At 44.6% G+C, this 17,824-nt stretch overlaps 1 protein-coding gene across 1 annotated transcript in view; it reads left to right on the top strand.

Moving 5' to 3' along the window:
- The window catches only part of LOC102406543 (ATP-binding cassette sub-family A member 13), a 206,996-nt gene that overhangs the window by 74,844 nt on the left and 114,328 nt on the right, over positions 1 to 17,824 (top strand). The window contains exons 7-10 of the mRNA XM_025291966.3: positions 4,838 to 4,927; positions 9,150 to 9,219; positions 11,874 to 11,992; positions 13,561 to 13,648. Coding sequence (XP_025147751.3) covers positions 4,838 to 4,927; positions 9,150 to 9,219; positions 11,874 to 11,992; positions 13,561 to 13,648 — 367 coding nt within the window. The remainder of the gene's footprint in view (positions 1 to 4,837; positions 4,928 to 9,149; positions 9,220 to 11,873; positions 11,993 to 13,560; positions 13,649 to 17,824) is intronic.

Below are 17,824 nucleotides of genomic sequence, written 5' to 3'. Positions count from 1 at the left end.
ATGAGAAATTAAGGAAACAATTCCATTCACCATTGCAACAGAAAGAATAAAATACTTAGGAATATATCTACCTAAAGAAACTAAAGACCTATATATAGAAAACTATAAAACACTGGTGAAAGAAATCAAAGAGGACACTAATAGATGGAAAAATATACCATGTTCATGGATTGGAAGAATCAATATAGTGAAAATGAGTATACTACCCAAAGCAATTTATAGATTCAATGCAATCCCTATCAAGCTACCAACAGTATTCTTCACAGAGCTAGAACAAATAATTTCACAATTTGTATGGAAATACAAAAAACCTCGAATAGCCAAAGCGATCTTGAGAAAGAAGAATGGAACTGGAGGAATCAACCTACCTGACTTCAGGCTCTACTACAAAGCCACAGTCGTCAAGACAGTATGGTACTGGCACAAAGACAGAAATATAGATCAATGGAACAAAATAGAAAGCCCAGAGATAAGTGCATGCACATATGGACCCCTTATCTTTGACAAAGGAAGCAAGAATATACAATGGATTAAAGACAATCTCTTTAACAAGTGGTGCTGGGAAATCTGGTCAACCACTTGTAAAAGAATGAAACTAGAACACTTTCTAACACCATACAGAAAAATAAACTCAAAATGGATTAAAGATCTCAACGTAAGACCAGAAACTACAAAACTCCTAGAGGAGAACATAGGCAAAACACTCTCTGACATACATCACAGCAGGATCCTCTATGACCCACCTCCCAGAATATTGGAAATAAAAGCAAAAATAAACAAATGGGACCTAATTAACCTTAAAAGCTTCTGTACATCAAAAGAAACTATTAGCAAAGTGAAAAGGCAGCCTTCAGAATGGGAGAAAATAATAGCAAATGAAGCAACTGACAAACAACTAATCTCGAGAATATGCAAGCAACTCCTACAGCTCAACTCCAGAAAAATAAATGACCCAATCAAAAAATGGGCCAAAGAACTAAACAGACATTTCTCCAAAGAAGACATACAGATGGCTAACAAACACATGGAAAGATGCTCAACATCACTCATTATCAGAGAAATGCAAATCAAAACCACTATGAGGTACCATTTCACACCAGTCAGAATGGCTGCGATCCAAAAGTCTACAAGCAATAAATGCTGGAGAGGATGTGGAGAAAAGGGAACCCTCTTACACTGTTGGTGGGAATGCAAACTAGTACAGCCACTATGGAGAACAGTGTGGAGATTCCTTAAAAAACTGGAAATAGAACTGCCTTATGATCCAGCAATCCACTGCTGGGCATACACATTGAGGAAACCAGAAGGGAAAGAGACGCGTGTACCCCAGTGTTCATCGCAGCACTGTTTATAATAGCCAGGGCATGGAAGCAACCTAGATGTCCATCAGAAGATGAATGGATAAGAAAGCTGTGGTACATATACACAATGGAGTATTTACTCAGCCATTAAGAAGAACACATTTGGATCAGTTCTAATGAGGTGGATGAAACTGGAGCCTATTATACAGAGTGAAGTAAGCCAGAAAGAAGAACACCAATACAGTATACTAATGCATATATATGGAATTTAGAAAGATGGTAACAATAACCCTGTATATGAGACAGCAAAATAGACACTTATGTATAGAACAGTCTTATACACTCTGTGGGAGAGGGAGAGGGTGGGTAGATTTGGGAGAATGGCATTGAACCATGTATAATATCATGTATGAAACGAGTTGCCAGTCCAGGTTCAATGCATGATACTGGATGCTTGGGGCTGGTGCACTGGGACAACTCAGAGGGATGGAATGGGGAGGGAGGAGGGTTCAGGATGGGGAACACATGTATACCTGTGGCGGATTCATTTTGATATTTGCCAAAACTAATACAATATTGTAAAGTTTAAAAATAAAATAAAATTAATATCATTAAAAAATAATAATAAAGAACAGGCCACAGGCTGATCCCTGGGTAGGGAAAATCCCCTGAAGAAGGGCATGGCAACCCACTCTGATATTCTTGCTTGGAGAATCCCATGGTCAGAGGAATCTGGTGGGCTACAGCTCATTGGGTCGCAAAGAGTTGAACATGACTGAAGCGACTTAGCATGCATGCTCAAATAACAGGCATTTGAATTTTATGGCAACATGGATAATGTAAAGCTAGTTTTGTTTTTTTTTAAGTGACCTTTAGACCTAAGCAAAAAAGTGGTAAAAGTAAGCCATAACTTTGAAACTTGCTTTTAGTAATTATCCCTAGTAAACAACTTCGTGGATCAATATTTTTTTCAGGAAAAAAATTTCAAACTTTCATATTTGTTCTTGGATTAATGGGTCAAAAGAGAGCAATTCAGAGTATTTCCACAGATGCCACAAATAATGTTTTCATTTTACGAGCCACATTTCCTTGGAAAATATGTCCCTTTCCTTCTAAAAGTGTTTTCTCATTTGTCAGAAACTTGAAGACTATTTATACAGAGGTCACACTGCCTACTTATGAGATGTAGCTTTGCCGTAAATTTCAGTATCTTTCATCACTGCAGAGTTCTGGCCATGGCTGTAGGGAATCAGATTAGGCCAGTTGTAAACCACCTGGATATTTTAAACTCATGGTTATATTTCATGCTGTGGGGAAGGTGGCGTTTTCCTGCAAATAATTATTCGTTTTGGTTTTGGATGCTGTAGCAGTATTTGCATTCCATCTTAGGTCTGAAAGTAAAGTTGTCCTCAGCAGAAATATATGACTTATTTGGTGTAATGAGTTGTTATTTCTTTTCCATTAAAACTGGTCCTTTCTCAAAGGTAAGAGGTCCAGGAAGATCCAGTTGAGAGAAGTAAGATAACTGGGTGGAGATGAAGGATTAGGTCTTTGATTTCAGCATATCAGCAAGATCACAATTTGTTCACAGATGGCTCAGATATAAAGAATCTGCCTGCAAGGCTGGAGACCCAGGTTCAATCCCTGGGTGGGGAAGATCCCTTGGAGGAGGAAATGGCAATCCACTCCAGTGTTCTTGCCTGGAGAATCCCATGGGCAGAGGAGCCTGGCGGGCTACAGTCCATGGGGTCACAAGGAGTCAGACACGACTGAATGACAGCACGCACGTGCATGGTTGTGATTAATCGTAGTAAGACCAACTCCTAATCAGCCTAATTTAGGCAGGTTTAAAATACTGTTTCCTCTGCATTTTCTCCAGTCAAGATGTTTTGTAAAACTGACGTATAAAATTTACAGTAAAGCTTGTTTCCACATCTCCCCCATACTAGAAGAATAGTGTGTCTTATCTTTGATGTTGTCTTCAATAAGGAGATTCCATCTTGGAGGGCTTGGTTCCCATGGATGCTGCTTGAACTGTTAATTAACTTCTGAGATTCATGCCAGTAAAATAGAGACTGTAATTCACTGTGTACTTAAAGCATACCTAGAGCTTCTTATTGGAGAAGGCAATGGCACCCTACTCCAGTACTCTTGCCTGGGAAATCCCATGGACGGAGGAGCCTGGTAGGCTACAGTCCATGAGGTTGCTAAGAGTCGGACACGACTGAGCGACTTCACTTTCACTTTCATGCTTTGGAGAAGGAAATGGCAACCCATTCCAGTGTTCTTGCCTGGAAAATCCCATGGACAGAGGAGCCTGGTAGGCTGCAGTCCATGGGGTTGCTGAGTCGGACACAACTGAGCTACTTCACTTTCACTTTTCACTTTCATGCATTGGAGAAGGAAATGGCAACCCACCAGTATTCTTGCCTGGAGAATCCCAGGGACAGAGGAGCCTGGTGGGCTGCCGTCTGTGGGGTTGCACAGAGTCGGATACAACTGACGCGACTTAGCAGTAGCAGCAGCAGAGCTTCTTATCAAGAAGATATTCAGTATAGTTTACATATTCGTGTCTGACTCTTTGTGACCCTATGGACTGCGGCCTGCCAAGCTCCTGTCCATGGGATTCTCCAGGCAAGAATACTGGAATGGGCTGCCATTTCCTCTTCCAGCAGATCTTCCCCACAGAGGGATCGAACCCACGCCTCCTGTGAGTCCTGCATTGACAGATTTCTTTACCACCACCTCCACCCAGAAAGCCTGTATAGAAACACTCAGTCGTGTCTGACTCTTTGAGACCCCATGGACTATACGGTCCATGGCATTCTCTAGGCCAGAATACTGAAGTGGGCGGCCTTTCCCTTCTCCAGCAGATCTTCCCAACCCAAGGATCGAACTTAGGTCTCCTGCATTGCAGGCAGAATCTTTACAGCTGAGCCACAAGGAAAGACCAAGAATACTGGAGTGGGTAGCCTATCCCTTCTCCAGTGGCTCTTCCCAATCCAGGAATTTAACCGGGATCTCCTGCATTGCAGGCAGATTCTTTACCAACTGAGCTATCAGAGAAGCCTGTAGAGAAACACACAGAAGACCAACTATAAGATGTTTTGTTGCTGGGCTATATAGTAGAGCAAATGTTCATAGCAAACCAGAGCTCTGGCATTAAGAGAATGGTTTTATAGACTTGAATATGTTAATATGATGTATTATGCAGCCTTTAAAGTTAATTTTTTAAAAACATGCAGAAATGCTAGAGTTAGTAATATTTAATTTTAAGTGAAAAGATGAGAAAAATGACTCACTTAAGTGCAAATATATAAAAATGGGTTTATCTGTGGTGGTGAAACTGTGCTTTTATCATGCCTCTTCATCCTGGTTGACTTCACCATAAACAAGGTGAATGATGAGCTCTAACTGCACCCCTGGGAACATGTACCTGCCCCCGTGGGCCTGGGGCTGGCTCTGAGGCAGAACGTCCTGAGAACTCCTGGCCGAGTACTGACCTCCCCCCTTGTCCTTTGTCTCCCCATGAGCAGCAGTGAGAATGATGGCCTGGAGCTCACCCGGGTGCTTTTGCGGAAGTTTGGGGATCAGGATCCGCCCTGTGCTGACGTATACCCGGACCTGTAAGTACCTGACACCCTTTGCAGAAGTTCAGGCTTGAGCTGGCAACCCATAGGCTGGCAGGATCTCCTGGCACCTGTTCTCACTACAGGGAGAGCAGTAGCCAGGTGAGAGGGTGAGGACTGAGCATGCCTGATGCTGGCTGTTGATAAAATGACCTAAGAGAAGCTCCATCATTCTCCCTTCCCTTCCTTGGTAAATACAGGCTTTATATCATTGCAAAATCAATTAGTAAAATCAATAATCAATAGCATTCAGTTAACTTGCTAAAACCTCCAAAGAATACTGTAAAAAGAATAAAGTAACAATTAAATATGAAATAGTTATTATTAATATTTATTATTTACTTTTTAGGGTAAACTTGTACCTATGAAAAGATTAATTGTTTTTTTTTTTAAGTCAAGAGACTTAAAAAGTCAATAACATCAGTGTGGGGGTGGATTACTTTGAAAACTTTTTTTCTAAGATTTGAAAATGATATTAATACTATAGAGATGCGACCTTGATAAAGCATGCCTTTCTTCATAAGCAGTCTTCTCTCTCACTTTGCTTGACTGTTATTTATTGAGGATCTACTCTAAATATAGTGCTGTTGTAGAAACCAGGATTGATGGAGGACTTAGGAGTTTACAAATGGGGAAGTGATAAAAAACCATAATGATGTATTAAGTACTGAAGTGTATGTTTTTCAGTAATAAATACTAAAATCCAGACAATAATGCCATATCGGTGCATGTTTTCCTAATTTGTGATGACTCGTCTTGTGCATTATTGATGTTGGTAATGAACATGAGACTGAATAACTATTACTGGCCTCAGTAAGGAAGAATTAATAGAAAGTTAATCACGTTGTTTCACTTTAGTCTTCTCTTGAAAAAGGAAGTAATTAATTTAACTAAATAAAAGCTTCCATGGTGATGCTTTTATTTCCCTTCTGTCTAAAGAAACATGCAGGATGTAAAAACTGTCTACCTTTGAGAAATTGAAATATAATCTGGGGCCCTGCAGGGTTTAGTCTGGGCCCAACCTGGCAACAAAGAAGAAAGAACAGTTGGCAGAAAAGAAAAAGATATTTATCTGGCCTTTCTAGAGGAGGGGAAAGGTAGAATCAGTGCTAAGACAGGAGACCATGTTCCAAATTCTGTTCAGACGTCAGTTTTACCCTCACGAACTGTTGCCAGGAGTCAGTGGCCCCCAGGCCCTCCTGCCTCACCCCCTGCCCCCGAGCTCTGCCCCTGCCCCACAGCCTGCAGATCCTCACTGTTCCCTCCTCAGCCTTTCCTCCGACTTCCTGGGTCTGCTTCTGCTTCTTGTCCCTTAACTCCTTCCTAACTGTTAACCATTTCTGTGCTTTTCCTTGGTCAGCATGAGCAAAAGCTGGAGGAGGGCGCTATACAAGGAGGCACTTTGCATACTTACGTCAGTAATAATTTCTGTCCAATTCTCACAGTTAAGTCTTATTTACCGAAATCTCAGGTTGAAACAAAAGGTTTTATTTAAAACAAATAATTTTCCTTCTATAAACGTAAAACAGTATTGAATTCAGTGTCTACATTTTCCATTGTGGGCAGACTTTAGCCATCATTTGATTATGAATTAGCAGACACATTTTAAGACAGTAGACGAGATTCTGTGTATTGACTGTTTTTCTGCTCAGACTCTGAGCTTCTGCTGAGGGAGCATATTGAACCCCCAACTTTACCTCTTCTCAGGCAGAAAAGTGAAGAAAGTGATAGTCGTTCAGTCAAGTCCAACTGTTTGTGACCTGATGGATTGCAGCTCACCAGGCTCCTCTGTCAATGGAATATTGGAGAGTGTTGCCATTCCCTTCTCCAGGGGATCTTCCCAACTCAGGGATTGAACCCAGGGCTCCTGAATTGCAAGCAGATTCTTTACCATCTGAACCAAGGCAGAAGGCAGTAAAAGTCCCCAGAAAGAACTATTGTGGTATAAATGTGCAATGAACTCTCTGTTTTCCTATTGTAGTAGATGATGCCTAATTTAAATTTTAGAAGCAGATGGGTAGATTTCAACACTGAGGTTAACGTCACAAGGCTTGTGTCTGGTGAACCTCCAGCCATGGTGTCCCTACTATAGCTCAAGTAAAACACTTTCCCCACTGGTTCTAGATAGTGTTCTGTATAGAACAGAAGGGCAGTGAGCAAATCTTCTATTGCACGTTCAGACGCAGGTGGGAAGATGGGTCAGGTTGGTTTCCATGGTTGGACAGCAGCAGCACAAGCAGTCATCCTCAAGGTTCCATACTCCCAGGCTCACGAGGCCAGGTCCTCACTCCTGGCATCACTGCGACAGCTTCCAGGCTGCAGAGGACCTGGGGCAATGGAAGGTGAGGTCAGGAATCTAAAGCACACCCAGAATGCACATATCGAGCACCCAGGAAAACTGGGGGAGACCCAGATTCTGGGTGGGGCCACAAGAGCCTACATCCCAGCTCTGCTGAAGACGCTCTTGAGAGATGTGGGCGTGACTCGCCTCCCTCTGCTCTTTTAGCATCACTGTGCTCCCACGTCTCGCAAGACAGCAAGTGTCACCTCAGACCACAGGGTGTCCCCGTGCCGAGACTTTTGTTCCTTCAGGCAAGTTTGTGTCAGAACCTTCCCTCTTGAGAGTAGGTCCTGAGAACCTCTCTCTGGCACTGAGATGCAAAGTGCACGTCTGAATGTTGAAAACTGCAGGCAGGCGGGCCTGCATCAAGGAGACCCACTCAGTCCAGCCTTGCCAGATGCGACGGACAGAGGGACCATGTCAGACACCCCCTTGGGATGACATCACTGCTCATGTGTCCTGTGAAGCCTGGCTGGTGTTCCACACACAACCCTGGGGTCCTGATGTTGGAGGGATGCGAATAAGTCTGATCCTACATCTCCCATCTCCTGCGCCCTCTGCAAGCACAGCTTCCCAGGACTTCCTGGAGGCTGGGAGGCTCCCACATCTAGAACCTGCTAAATGCTGTTGCTGGTCCCTGTGCAGCAAGGTGCATCTCTTTACTGTCTAAACTGGAAGCTAAGAGAAAAACCAGTGGAGGATTTGGAAGAGACAATGAGGACATTTTGAAGAAATACATTATGTTGTAAATACTTGCTAACAGTCATCGAAGACCAGCAGTGGAAACAAGGAAAGCTGCAAACTTCAGGAATGTAAACGGAGTCATTTTTTTCCAAGTGATTATCAGATACAGCAAGCAGTCTGATTAAGCACATCACTGCCTTGGCTACTGTCTTCCTGTCACTTTCAAGGCTCAAAACAGGAGTCTCCATGGGTTGGTTGACCGAGAAAGTCATACCAGGGAAGCCTTGAAGTGATTTTTGATATTTCAGAAATTTGCATGGAAATTGTATTTTGCTGACCTGGTTAATAGAAATGGCAGGTTTCCTTTCATTGGCTTGGACGTTTTTCACCTTGATGTTCTAACACTAGAGCCACACCGCCTGGAGAAAAGAGCGAGGGCTTGGAGCACATGAGACTGTCTTCCAAAGGGTGATGTCGGGTGAGCCCCTGACCTTTGAGAACCCCAGCCCTTCTTCCCAGAAGTGAGGTTGCAGATGTCTGTGGTGAAAACATCTAGCCAGGTGCCTGTAGTTCAGTGAAGGTTAATTTCTTCCTTTCTCTCCCAATTTGTGGGTAAATAACAATTATTAGTACTAAAGCAGATTTTGATTTGTAAACATTGCTGAAAAAAATCAAAACAAGAGGACTAACAAGGAGAACAGTGATAGGGAGCTTTGGAATACAGAGGTTCTGAAACTCTGCAGTAAGTTGGTTTCATAGCAATTTCTGTGGCACCACCGTTCTTCATAACAGAAATTTAATACTAGTCGCTTTTCTTTAAATGATGATCAGTTATGATGTCACACGATGAAAAGGAGTTAGCAACTTCCTGTGTTTAGGAGTTGCTGTGCTGAGGGTACCTGGTTTGGCCACCAGGAGCCCTGGGGTCCATGACAGCCCCCCGGGAGCCTCAGTGGCACATTCAGTGCATGAACAGAGAGCATCATTTAATATAATGGAAATAATGTGATTGTAATAAAGCATTGTCATCAGATTAACAGCTCAAGCTGTGAAAACAAATGTGAGCACTCTGCCTTCTGCATCACGGGGAGACGATGCTCTCATGAGCTGTGCTCCGGTCTGGGGGACGCTGTCATGGAGACGCAGCAGCTCTGTGATCTGAGTATCATCCCACCTTCTCCTTTGTTTTATCAGGGAGAATTCTTCCTGCTGGCACACCGACCCCTCCTCTCACTGGGGCATCCAAGAGTCCTGTGGCTGCCTGGTAGGTTATCTCAGTGTTTTTGATTTTTTAAAAGCCTAAACCTCAAGGAACAGAAGTGAGTTCACCTATTCTCCCAATTCACCCAACCCTCCCCTTCCCCTGCCTCCCCTTCCACGTGTCCATTCTGTATGTCTGCGTCTCTATTCCTGCCCAGAAGATGAGTTCATCTGGACCATTTGTCTAGATTCCATATATATGCATTAATATATGATATTTGCTTTTCTGTCTCTGACCTACTTCACTCTGTATGACAGACTCTAGGTCCATCCACATCTCTGCAGAAGTCTGATTCTGTTCCTTTTTATGGTTGACACTACTGTGTGTATATACATATGTGTGTGTATACACACACACACACACACACACACACACACACACACACACATCTTCCTTCTCTGTCGATCTGTTGATGTTTAGATCGCTTCCCTTAGTGCTCTGTGATGAGCCAGGTGGGTGGGATGAGGGGGATGGTGGGGGGGGTGGGGGAGGTCCACGAGAGTGGGAACACACATAGAGCTGATTCCCTTCCTCGTTCAGCAGAGACTAACACAGCATTGTAAAGGATTTATACTCCAATTAAAAAAAGAATGAGTTCACTCCCATCTGAAAAATCTTTGTTTTCGGTAACTACATGAACTTTCAGACTAAATGACTCTTAGGTTTCCTTGATTGGATGCTTCTTGGAAAGGTGTCATGATGTGGTTTCCAGGGTGACCCTCCCATTCATTTTCCACTGGTCGCGATCAGCGACAGTCCAACAGTGGAGCTAGAATTGCACTTCAGGGGGGAAATTTCCCAGAATTTCAAGGCAGGGTGACCTCAGGTTTCTTGTATTTTTATTTGAGTTTTGAAAGCTGGATGTTAAAAACTAAGACATCACGTGGCTCTTCTAACTATGGCTGAGCAATCCAATGGCACACAGAAGTAGGTTCCCCTGTTACAGAGAGAGGCGCGCTGTCCAGTCTGTTGAGAAGAATGGAGTGAAATTTATGTGGAAAACTGGTTGGAACTCATCTCAAAGGAAATCTCAAGAGGCAGTTAGTAAAGGGCACAGGTCTGTTGGCTAAAATCAAGAAACAGATATGGCTATCCTAATTTACAGGAAAAAAATAAGACAAACAAAAATCTTAATTTAAATTGAGTTTTAAGAAAAGGACCATGTGAGCATGTTTATAAGTCTTTTCTGTTTAGCGGTCCACAGGGTGTGTGTTAGTTGCTGAGTTGGTTCTGACTCTTTGCGACCTTATGGATGGTAGCCTCTGTCCATGGAATTCTTCAGGCAAGAATACTGGAATGGGTTGCCAATCCCTTCTTCAGGAGATCTTCCCAACCCAGGGATTGAACCCATGTCTCCTGCATTGCAGGCAGATTCTTTACCATCTGAGCCACCATGGAAGCCCTCCTAATAGTGTAGTGACATTCGAAAGGCTTCCTTTCGATGCACCCGGTCTCCTTTCTTCTCTTAGAGCAAATGTCTGGACTCAGGTGAGGCAGTCACATAGCACTGTGGATATAGGTAGGGCCCACCAGAGACCACTGATGGATGCCGCATGCCACCCTTATGGCCTGGGCCATTGGTGATTCTATTTGCTGCTCCTTTGTGGTGACCAGCTGTTCTGCTCAAGTTCTTTATGGACCCAGTGATTTGTTTCTTCCCCATCTTGTTTATTCCATTAACTCAGGAATCCTATAAGTTTTCACTCCATGCTCTGATTCTTTGGCCTTGATTCACTCATTCTGTTAGACTGGTACTTTTTATTACAAGCTCCCTGAAATTTATTGGAATTAGATTGGGTGTCAGTATCAGACAAATGAATGAACAAGTACCAGAATGGTTGATGTTGAATTCGCTCGAATTCACATGAACTGTAAGATCTCAGAAATACATGTGCAAGGAGAAAAGCAATTCCTGTGAAAAAGCTCCATAGTCAAGGGAGCTTCAGAAATGTCAGAGAAAGCCCCATGTAACAGGTCTCTTTGCCATAGCTCCTGCAAGATTCTCAAATCACAAGGAGTGGGAAAGAGGCAGCTTTTAATTTATCTGACTAAAGAATCCTTGTTTGTGTGTGTGTGTGTGTGTGTGTGTGTGTGTGTGTGTGGTGCCTAGGTGCCTTGGCAGAATCTTCCAGAAATGCTAGGCTAGTCTACTCGTTAGGAGCCAGAGGCCCTTGGGAGAGAGGGAGTCAGGTGGTCCCTGCCGGGCAAATATTTCCAGGTTCCAAGCCTCTTGAGTGGCTGCAGAAGAGGAGTTTGGTCTCTGTTTCAGGCATTTAGAGAAGAAACACAGTCTTTTGAACTTTCTTGGTTATCGTCCTCTGACTCTCTTGGTGGTTCAGCAAATGCAAGATGACCCCAGTGAAAACATATTTTCCCTTTTGAGTTCTTACCCATCTGCCCAACTTATATAGAGAAAAGGATTGAAAGTTCCCCAGTGTAACTAGGGGCAAAGATTGCAGTGGAATTCTGGTATAATTCTCAAATGTAGGTGACTCTCTTAAGAGAGATGAGGAATCAGAACATATAAAAGGCCATCGATGAGTCACTGAAAAAGTGAGAGCTGGGAAGAGTCACATTTGCTTTACTTAAGTGGTATTGGGAAACCTGCATGTGGGTGTGAACGAGCTTCTACTTCCCATCTTTGGAAATGATTGCAGAAGTGCCCCAATGCGAGCACCAGGGCTCCCTACCTGACCAACCGCCTGGGCCACCGGCTTCTCAACCTCTCTGGCCTCCCCCTGGAGGAGTATTTGCTGGCGCCGACAGAAAAACCGAGGTGGGTTTGAAACCTCTGCTGTATCTTTCCTGTTCTCAGAGTTACTTAGGAAATCTGATCGTTTCAAATGCTGATGTTCTTCAATGCTCAGAAGTCTCCTGGTAACCTTGATACTCATAAAAATTCCGAAGCCGTGCTGCAGAACTTAATCAGATTCCTCCTGCTGACTTTCACTCCGGCCCTGGGGGGAGTGGGGGAGTCATGTTCATGGAGTGTCACCTGGGGGAAGCAGAAGCAGCTTGACTGCTTTAGAGGATAAGCCCTGAGACGTTCACAGCATAATGAGGGAAGCTCTCCATGGTATCCTAATGTCCCTCTTAAGAGATTTTGAGGAAAGCTTTTGTTCTGTGCTGCATTTCCTTGAGCCTGAGAGGGGGAATCTAGATGAGAGGATAGGGATGAGCTGCTCATTGCTTTAAATTACAATCATACTCACTATTGCATCAAATGTCCTGAGACCCACCCCTCAACACAAAAGCATCATTGTGTGGGGTGTCTGCGATGCCTAGAACATCCTCCCACCCCACCCCCAGGCCGTCTTTCCTTTTGATGCTTCCCGGACCATCTCTGGCCCCTGCTGTCCTCCGTTGTGCCTTTAAACACATCCAGGAATCTCTGATTTTTGAAGGTGGGCGCTTGTGTGCCCAGGACTTAGAATAGTATCTGGTATACAAAAGACACTCAATCAATGAATGCTTGAGTCTCTGAAATGAATGATTGAGTTAAATTGAGCTGAGTGGTATCTATCCTTATTCTTTTGCCCCAAATTTCTGCTCAAAATCCAGGCACAACAGCGGAAATTTGTTGTTTTAATCTCCTTTTATCCAGAGACTGGGAAACAAAGTTTTAGTATGTGTTTTTATTTATAATGTCCAATATTTTTAGAAGTTTCATAAGTGCTAAATATACTATATAACCCAAGGGATATGGAGAGAAAATTCACCCCACATCCCGGGAGAAACTCACAGAGCTATGTAAGAGATGAACTGGCAAAAAAGACAGTTAAGGCCCAGCATAGCAATCAACACAAGAAATGGAAATTAAGGTGTTGTGAGAACCCCAAAGAGAAGGCGATTCACCCCAGTTGAGGTAGCCAGGGATGCCTTCCTGCAGGACGCAGTGTGTGCACAGAGAGTGAGAGAAGCGAGAGGAAGAAAACTGTTCAAAGCAGGCTGACTCAGGAGCAGGGCAGACCAAAGGGGACTGAAAGCTGATTTTAGGGGAGATGGCCATTAATGAGAACACCAGCAGGGCAGGCGAGCACAGCAAAGCCCTGCACGGGGCGTGTGTCCTAACACTGCAGGGCGTGCTGAGAGGCTCTACTCCAACGTGGGTGAGGAGTGGGTGATCTCATCCATCCCTGCTAAATAAGCTGTGCCCTCCTTGGATGCCTGCCTGGGGCTGGGCCGCATCCCGCAGCAGGCTGACCCCGGGGGGCTGCGACCCAGAGCCTGGAAGTTCCACAGCCACTGTTTTACGGCCTCCGGTGTGGTGGGTGGGAGACATCCTCTGTTAGGAGGGCCCGGTGCTGCCTGGCGGAAGCTCTGACCTCTTGTTTACTTCCCCAGGCTCGGAGGATGGTCTTTTGGAGTACAAATCCCCAATCAAGTTCAAGACACAAATTCAAATATGTCAAAACCCCAAAATCTGGCAAAGGTACAGTCTTTCCTCTTTTCTTTTTTTTTTCTTGTTTTAGAAAGCATTCAGGGAAACTTGCTTTGTAAATATCTGTGGGTACAGGCGAAAGCAAACCAAATACCAGTGTTTGTTACCCGGAAACACAGCCAGTTGTATGTGAGCTTTCTCTTGAAAGAGAAAATGAGTCGTTTCCTTTAGACTATCTAGAAATATATGAAATAGGTCACTGTTTTTTGTAAAGATGGGAATTCACTTGATAGACCTAAAGCAAATAAGGAAAGTAATCTGCTTTTAAAGACGCTTATCGTCAGGGTAGGGCTTTCCAGGTGCCACAGGTGGTGAAGAATCTGCCTGTCAGTGCAGGAGACGGAAGACATGCAGGTTCTGTCCCTGGGTTGGGAAGATCCCTTGGAGGAGGGCATGGCAACCCACGGCAGTATTCTTGCTTGGAGAATCCCATGGACAGAGGAGCCTGGAGGACTACCGTCCATAGGGTTGCAAAAGTCGGACACGACTGAAGGGACTTAGCCACAGCAGCAGCATCAGGATGACAGTGATCTTGATACATGCATTTATTGACCAAAAAGTTCATTTGGGTTTTTCCTGTAACATTCTGAACCAACTTTTGGGTCAACCCAATAAATTCCTTTTCTTCCTGATGACTGGATGGACCCAGAGTGGTGAGCACCCCTGCCAGGGGTTGGATTTTTAAGCCCTCCAGGTCTGGCCCTATGAATGAGGAAAATCCCTTTGGCATTACCGACAGTGGCCAGGAAAGACCCCCTTACACAAGTACCACCCTTACCCCCTTAGCCACCAAGGAACTCAGAGGCAGGTAGTCAGGATAGGTTTCCCTAAGGAAAGAGCTTGGTACAGCCTTAAGATGGGAAAGATTTGAAGCTCGCAGCCTCGGTGATTGGGGAAATAGTCTGGTTTTGGTCCTGATTTTGAGAGAAATTGGGAAAGAGTAAGTCATGGGAGTGGTGTGTGTGTGTGTGTTAGTTGCTTAGTCGTGTCCGACTCTTTGTGACCCCACGGACTGTAGTTCTCCAGGCTCTGCTGTCCATGGGATTCTCCAGGCAAGAGTACTGGAGCAGGTTACCTACTCCAGGGGATTTTCCTGTCCCAGGGATCAAACCCATGTCTCTCGAGTCTCCTGCATTGGCAGCTGGATTCTTTACCACTGAGCCACCTGGGAGTGGTATCTGCTTGTAAACCTGTCATATCACCGATGAAATGTCTCTGCCTTGTTGTGGGGCCTTTCGTGGTTCATGGTGACATGGAAAAGCTTTTCAGGATCCAGGCTTATGCCTGTTGAAGGATTATTCACTGAAATAAGGTGCTTTACAGGTTTTTAACAATGTAATCCCTGGTGAAAATGTTAACATTCATACTTCACAATGTAATCACAAAGAAAAGTTTTAACAGTCGTATTTCACAATGTAATCCCTGATGAAAAGTTCTGGTCCCTGTGTAGACTGTTCAGACATCCCTCATTTCAGCTGAAGTTTGTTCAAATCTCTCTCACACTGCAGGCCACACACAGGGAAAGATTTATAGCTTAAGATCAAAAGATCAAGATTCATAGCTTGATAGAAAAATAATCTAAAATACCTTTGCTGGCTTTTTGAACACATGATGTGACTGTTATTAATAAACCCAGTTTGTAGGAGGAATCTGTCCATTTCCTCCAAGAACATTTTTTTTAAGTTTCTAATTTGTGTGAATACCAAGCCTCCTGCTGACAGTGGAGCATCCTGTCTGTGCTTCTAGGGTCTGGGGCAAGGCAGCCAAGGCTCTCCAGTGTCTCTGCTCCCGTGACAAGGGCTCAGCATCCTATGTCTCCCTGACACCTGCTCTTTTTCCTCCTTGTTTGTCTTCTGTATCGACATGTTTGAGCAGTGACTTCTGCAGCTTCTGATGTTGTTTGACATGGACTTTGCCATACTCAGGCGTGCAAGTATCCAGCCCTTTGGGGAGAGAGCCTCTTTTCAGGGAGCTCAATGATCGTGAGTCTGCATTGGACTCTAAACGGCATCTGGTGTCTCAAGTTCCTATAGCATTGTTGGTGGTTGATGTCATGTCAAATTTTTACATTAACCTCTTGGTAATTAACCACCAGCCTTTTACTTTGGCCTTTGGGGTACATTCATAAGACCACAGAGTTTACGATTTTCGCAGTCTTTTTGAGGAGAAAATGGAAAATTTGCATATGAATAGGCTTAATACTTAAAATTCATCATATTTTAGAATATCTCTCATGGAACCTTTATGAATGATTTCATTCACATCTTGAGTGTTCAGCTGGTTTAGTTAAACACCCTCTAGAAAGTATTTTGTTGTTGTTCAATTGCTAAGTTCTGTCCAACTCTTTGCGACCCCATGGACAGAGAGAGCCTCAAGGGCTAGTCCATGGGATTTCCCGGGCAAGATAACTAGAGTGGGTTGTCATTTCCTTCTCCATGGGATCTTCCGATCCAGCAATAAAACCCACATCTCCTGCATTGGCAGGTGGATTCTTTACCTCTTAGCCACCAGGGAGACCCTCTAGAATGTATACATTTCAGTTAAAAAAGCTAAACACACTCCCCTCTTGGTGTTTGGCGTTCATTCTGTTCTTTTCTCGTGTATACTTTTACGCATTTGAATATCCATCCAGAGATTTTTTTTTTCCTTATAGTAACTTAGTTGCCTCTCTGAGGAACTGTTCTTGGGGATCCTGATATGAAAGGTCTGTTTTGAGGTGTCATGATGTGTTCCTAAAAGGAGGTTAATTTCCTCCTTCAGCTGTTGGATTTATTGATCCTGTCTTTGAGACCAGCAGGGAAGGAAGTCCCACAACTTATTTAAGATCATTATGAAGCATCTGGAGAAGGCAATGGCACCCCACTCCAGTACTCTTGCTTGGGAGACCCCATGGACGGAGGAGCCTGGTGGGCTGCGGTCCATGGGGTCCCTGGGAGTTGGGCATGACTGAGTGACTTCACTTTCACTTTTCACTTTTATGCATTGGAGAAGGAAATGGCAACCCACTCCAGTATTCTTGCCTGGAGAATCCCAGGGACAGAGGAGCCTAGTGGGCTGCTGTCTATGGGGTCGCACAGAGTCAGACACGACTGAAGCGACTTAGCAGCAGCAGCAGCAGCATGAAGCATCTATCGCTTACTTAAAAGAATTTATAAAATTTCTCCCAAGCAAAAGCTAGTTTGTATAGAACTGAAATGACGTTCAAATTGTTCCTTGGAACTCTGTATGTTGTCATCTGTCCCAAAAGTGATGCCAGGGTCGTCAGGACCATCAGCAGCTGGCCATCATGGAGCTGGGTGGGGCTTTGGGGGGCTGCGCTCTGCACAGAATGCTGGGTTTCCCTCCAGTGGGGAGGCTCCCTGACTGGATCCCACCCAGTCCCCTGGCACTGTCTCTGTGGCTGTGTTTTCAGTACCTAGACTCAGGCTAACAGAGAAGCTCCTCACTGGCCCCCTGCCTGCAAAGAGCAGGGCTGGAGCCCTCAGGGGCCAGCATGACAGCACCCTCTGCCCTTTGGCCTGGCTCTGTTGACGAACCCTGGCATCTCATCATCTCACTGAGGTCCTCAGGCTGCATTGTGGCTCCTATTAGGACAAGTTGCACCCTCTATGGTTAACGAGCATTTTGGGATGTCAGGGTCCTCAGAGTTATACCCCTTAGGTCCCTGGAAGCCCCTCTGTCCCCTGAGAGGATCACTGGGCACCACCCCTCCCTCAGCAAGCATCACCAAGTTTCATGGCCACGCCTATGACTTGGTCTTGATCATGAGGCATCCCTCTTGACCTTTGGCTTGGAGACTGTGTCCCTGAGTGGGGAGGTTTGTCAGCTGCTGGTTTCAACTGGGATGATGGTGGAGACCCAGTCCTGGTGGTTGCCTGGGGCACCGCGGTGACAACAGAGGCACAGGGGCTGAGCCCAGGTCAGAGACCCACAGCCACGGGCAGAGGAGAAACGGAGCATGAACTTGACCCAACACAGAAGCTGAAGCTGATGGGAGGGGTGGGCGAGATGCCCAGGCTCTGGGGTACCCTGCCCCCACCATAGCTACCCCACTTTGGTTTCTGTGTTTTTGTACACTGTGTGTATTTTTTTTAATACAGTTCCCTGTGCTATACAGTAAATCCTTGTTGCTGTTTTATTTTAATCAATCACTTAATTTTTAAAGAT

Source organism: Bubalus bubalis, chromosome 8 (assembly GCF_019923935.1).
Source record: "Bubalus bubalis isolate 160015118507 breed Murrah chromosome 8, NDDB_SH_1, whole genome shotgun sequence".
Classification (NCBI taxonomy): domain Eukaryota; kingdom Metazoa; phylum Chordata; class Mammalia; order Artiodactyla; family Bovidae; genus Bubalus; species Bubalus bubalis.
This window is presented reverse-complemented; position numbering and strand designations above follow the sequence as displayed.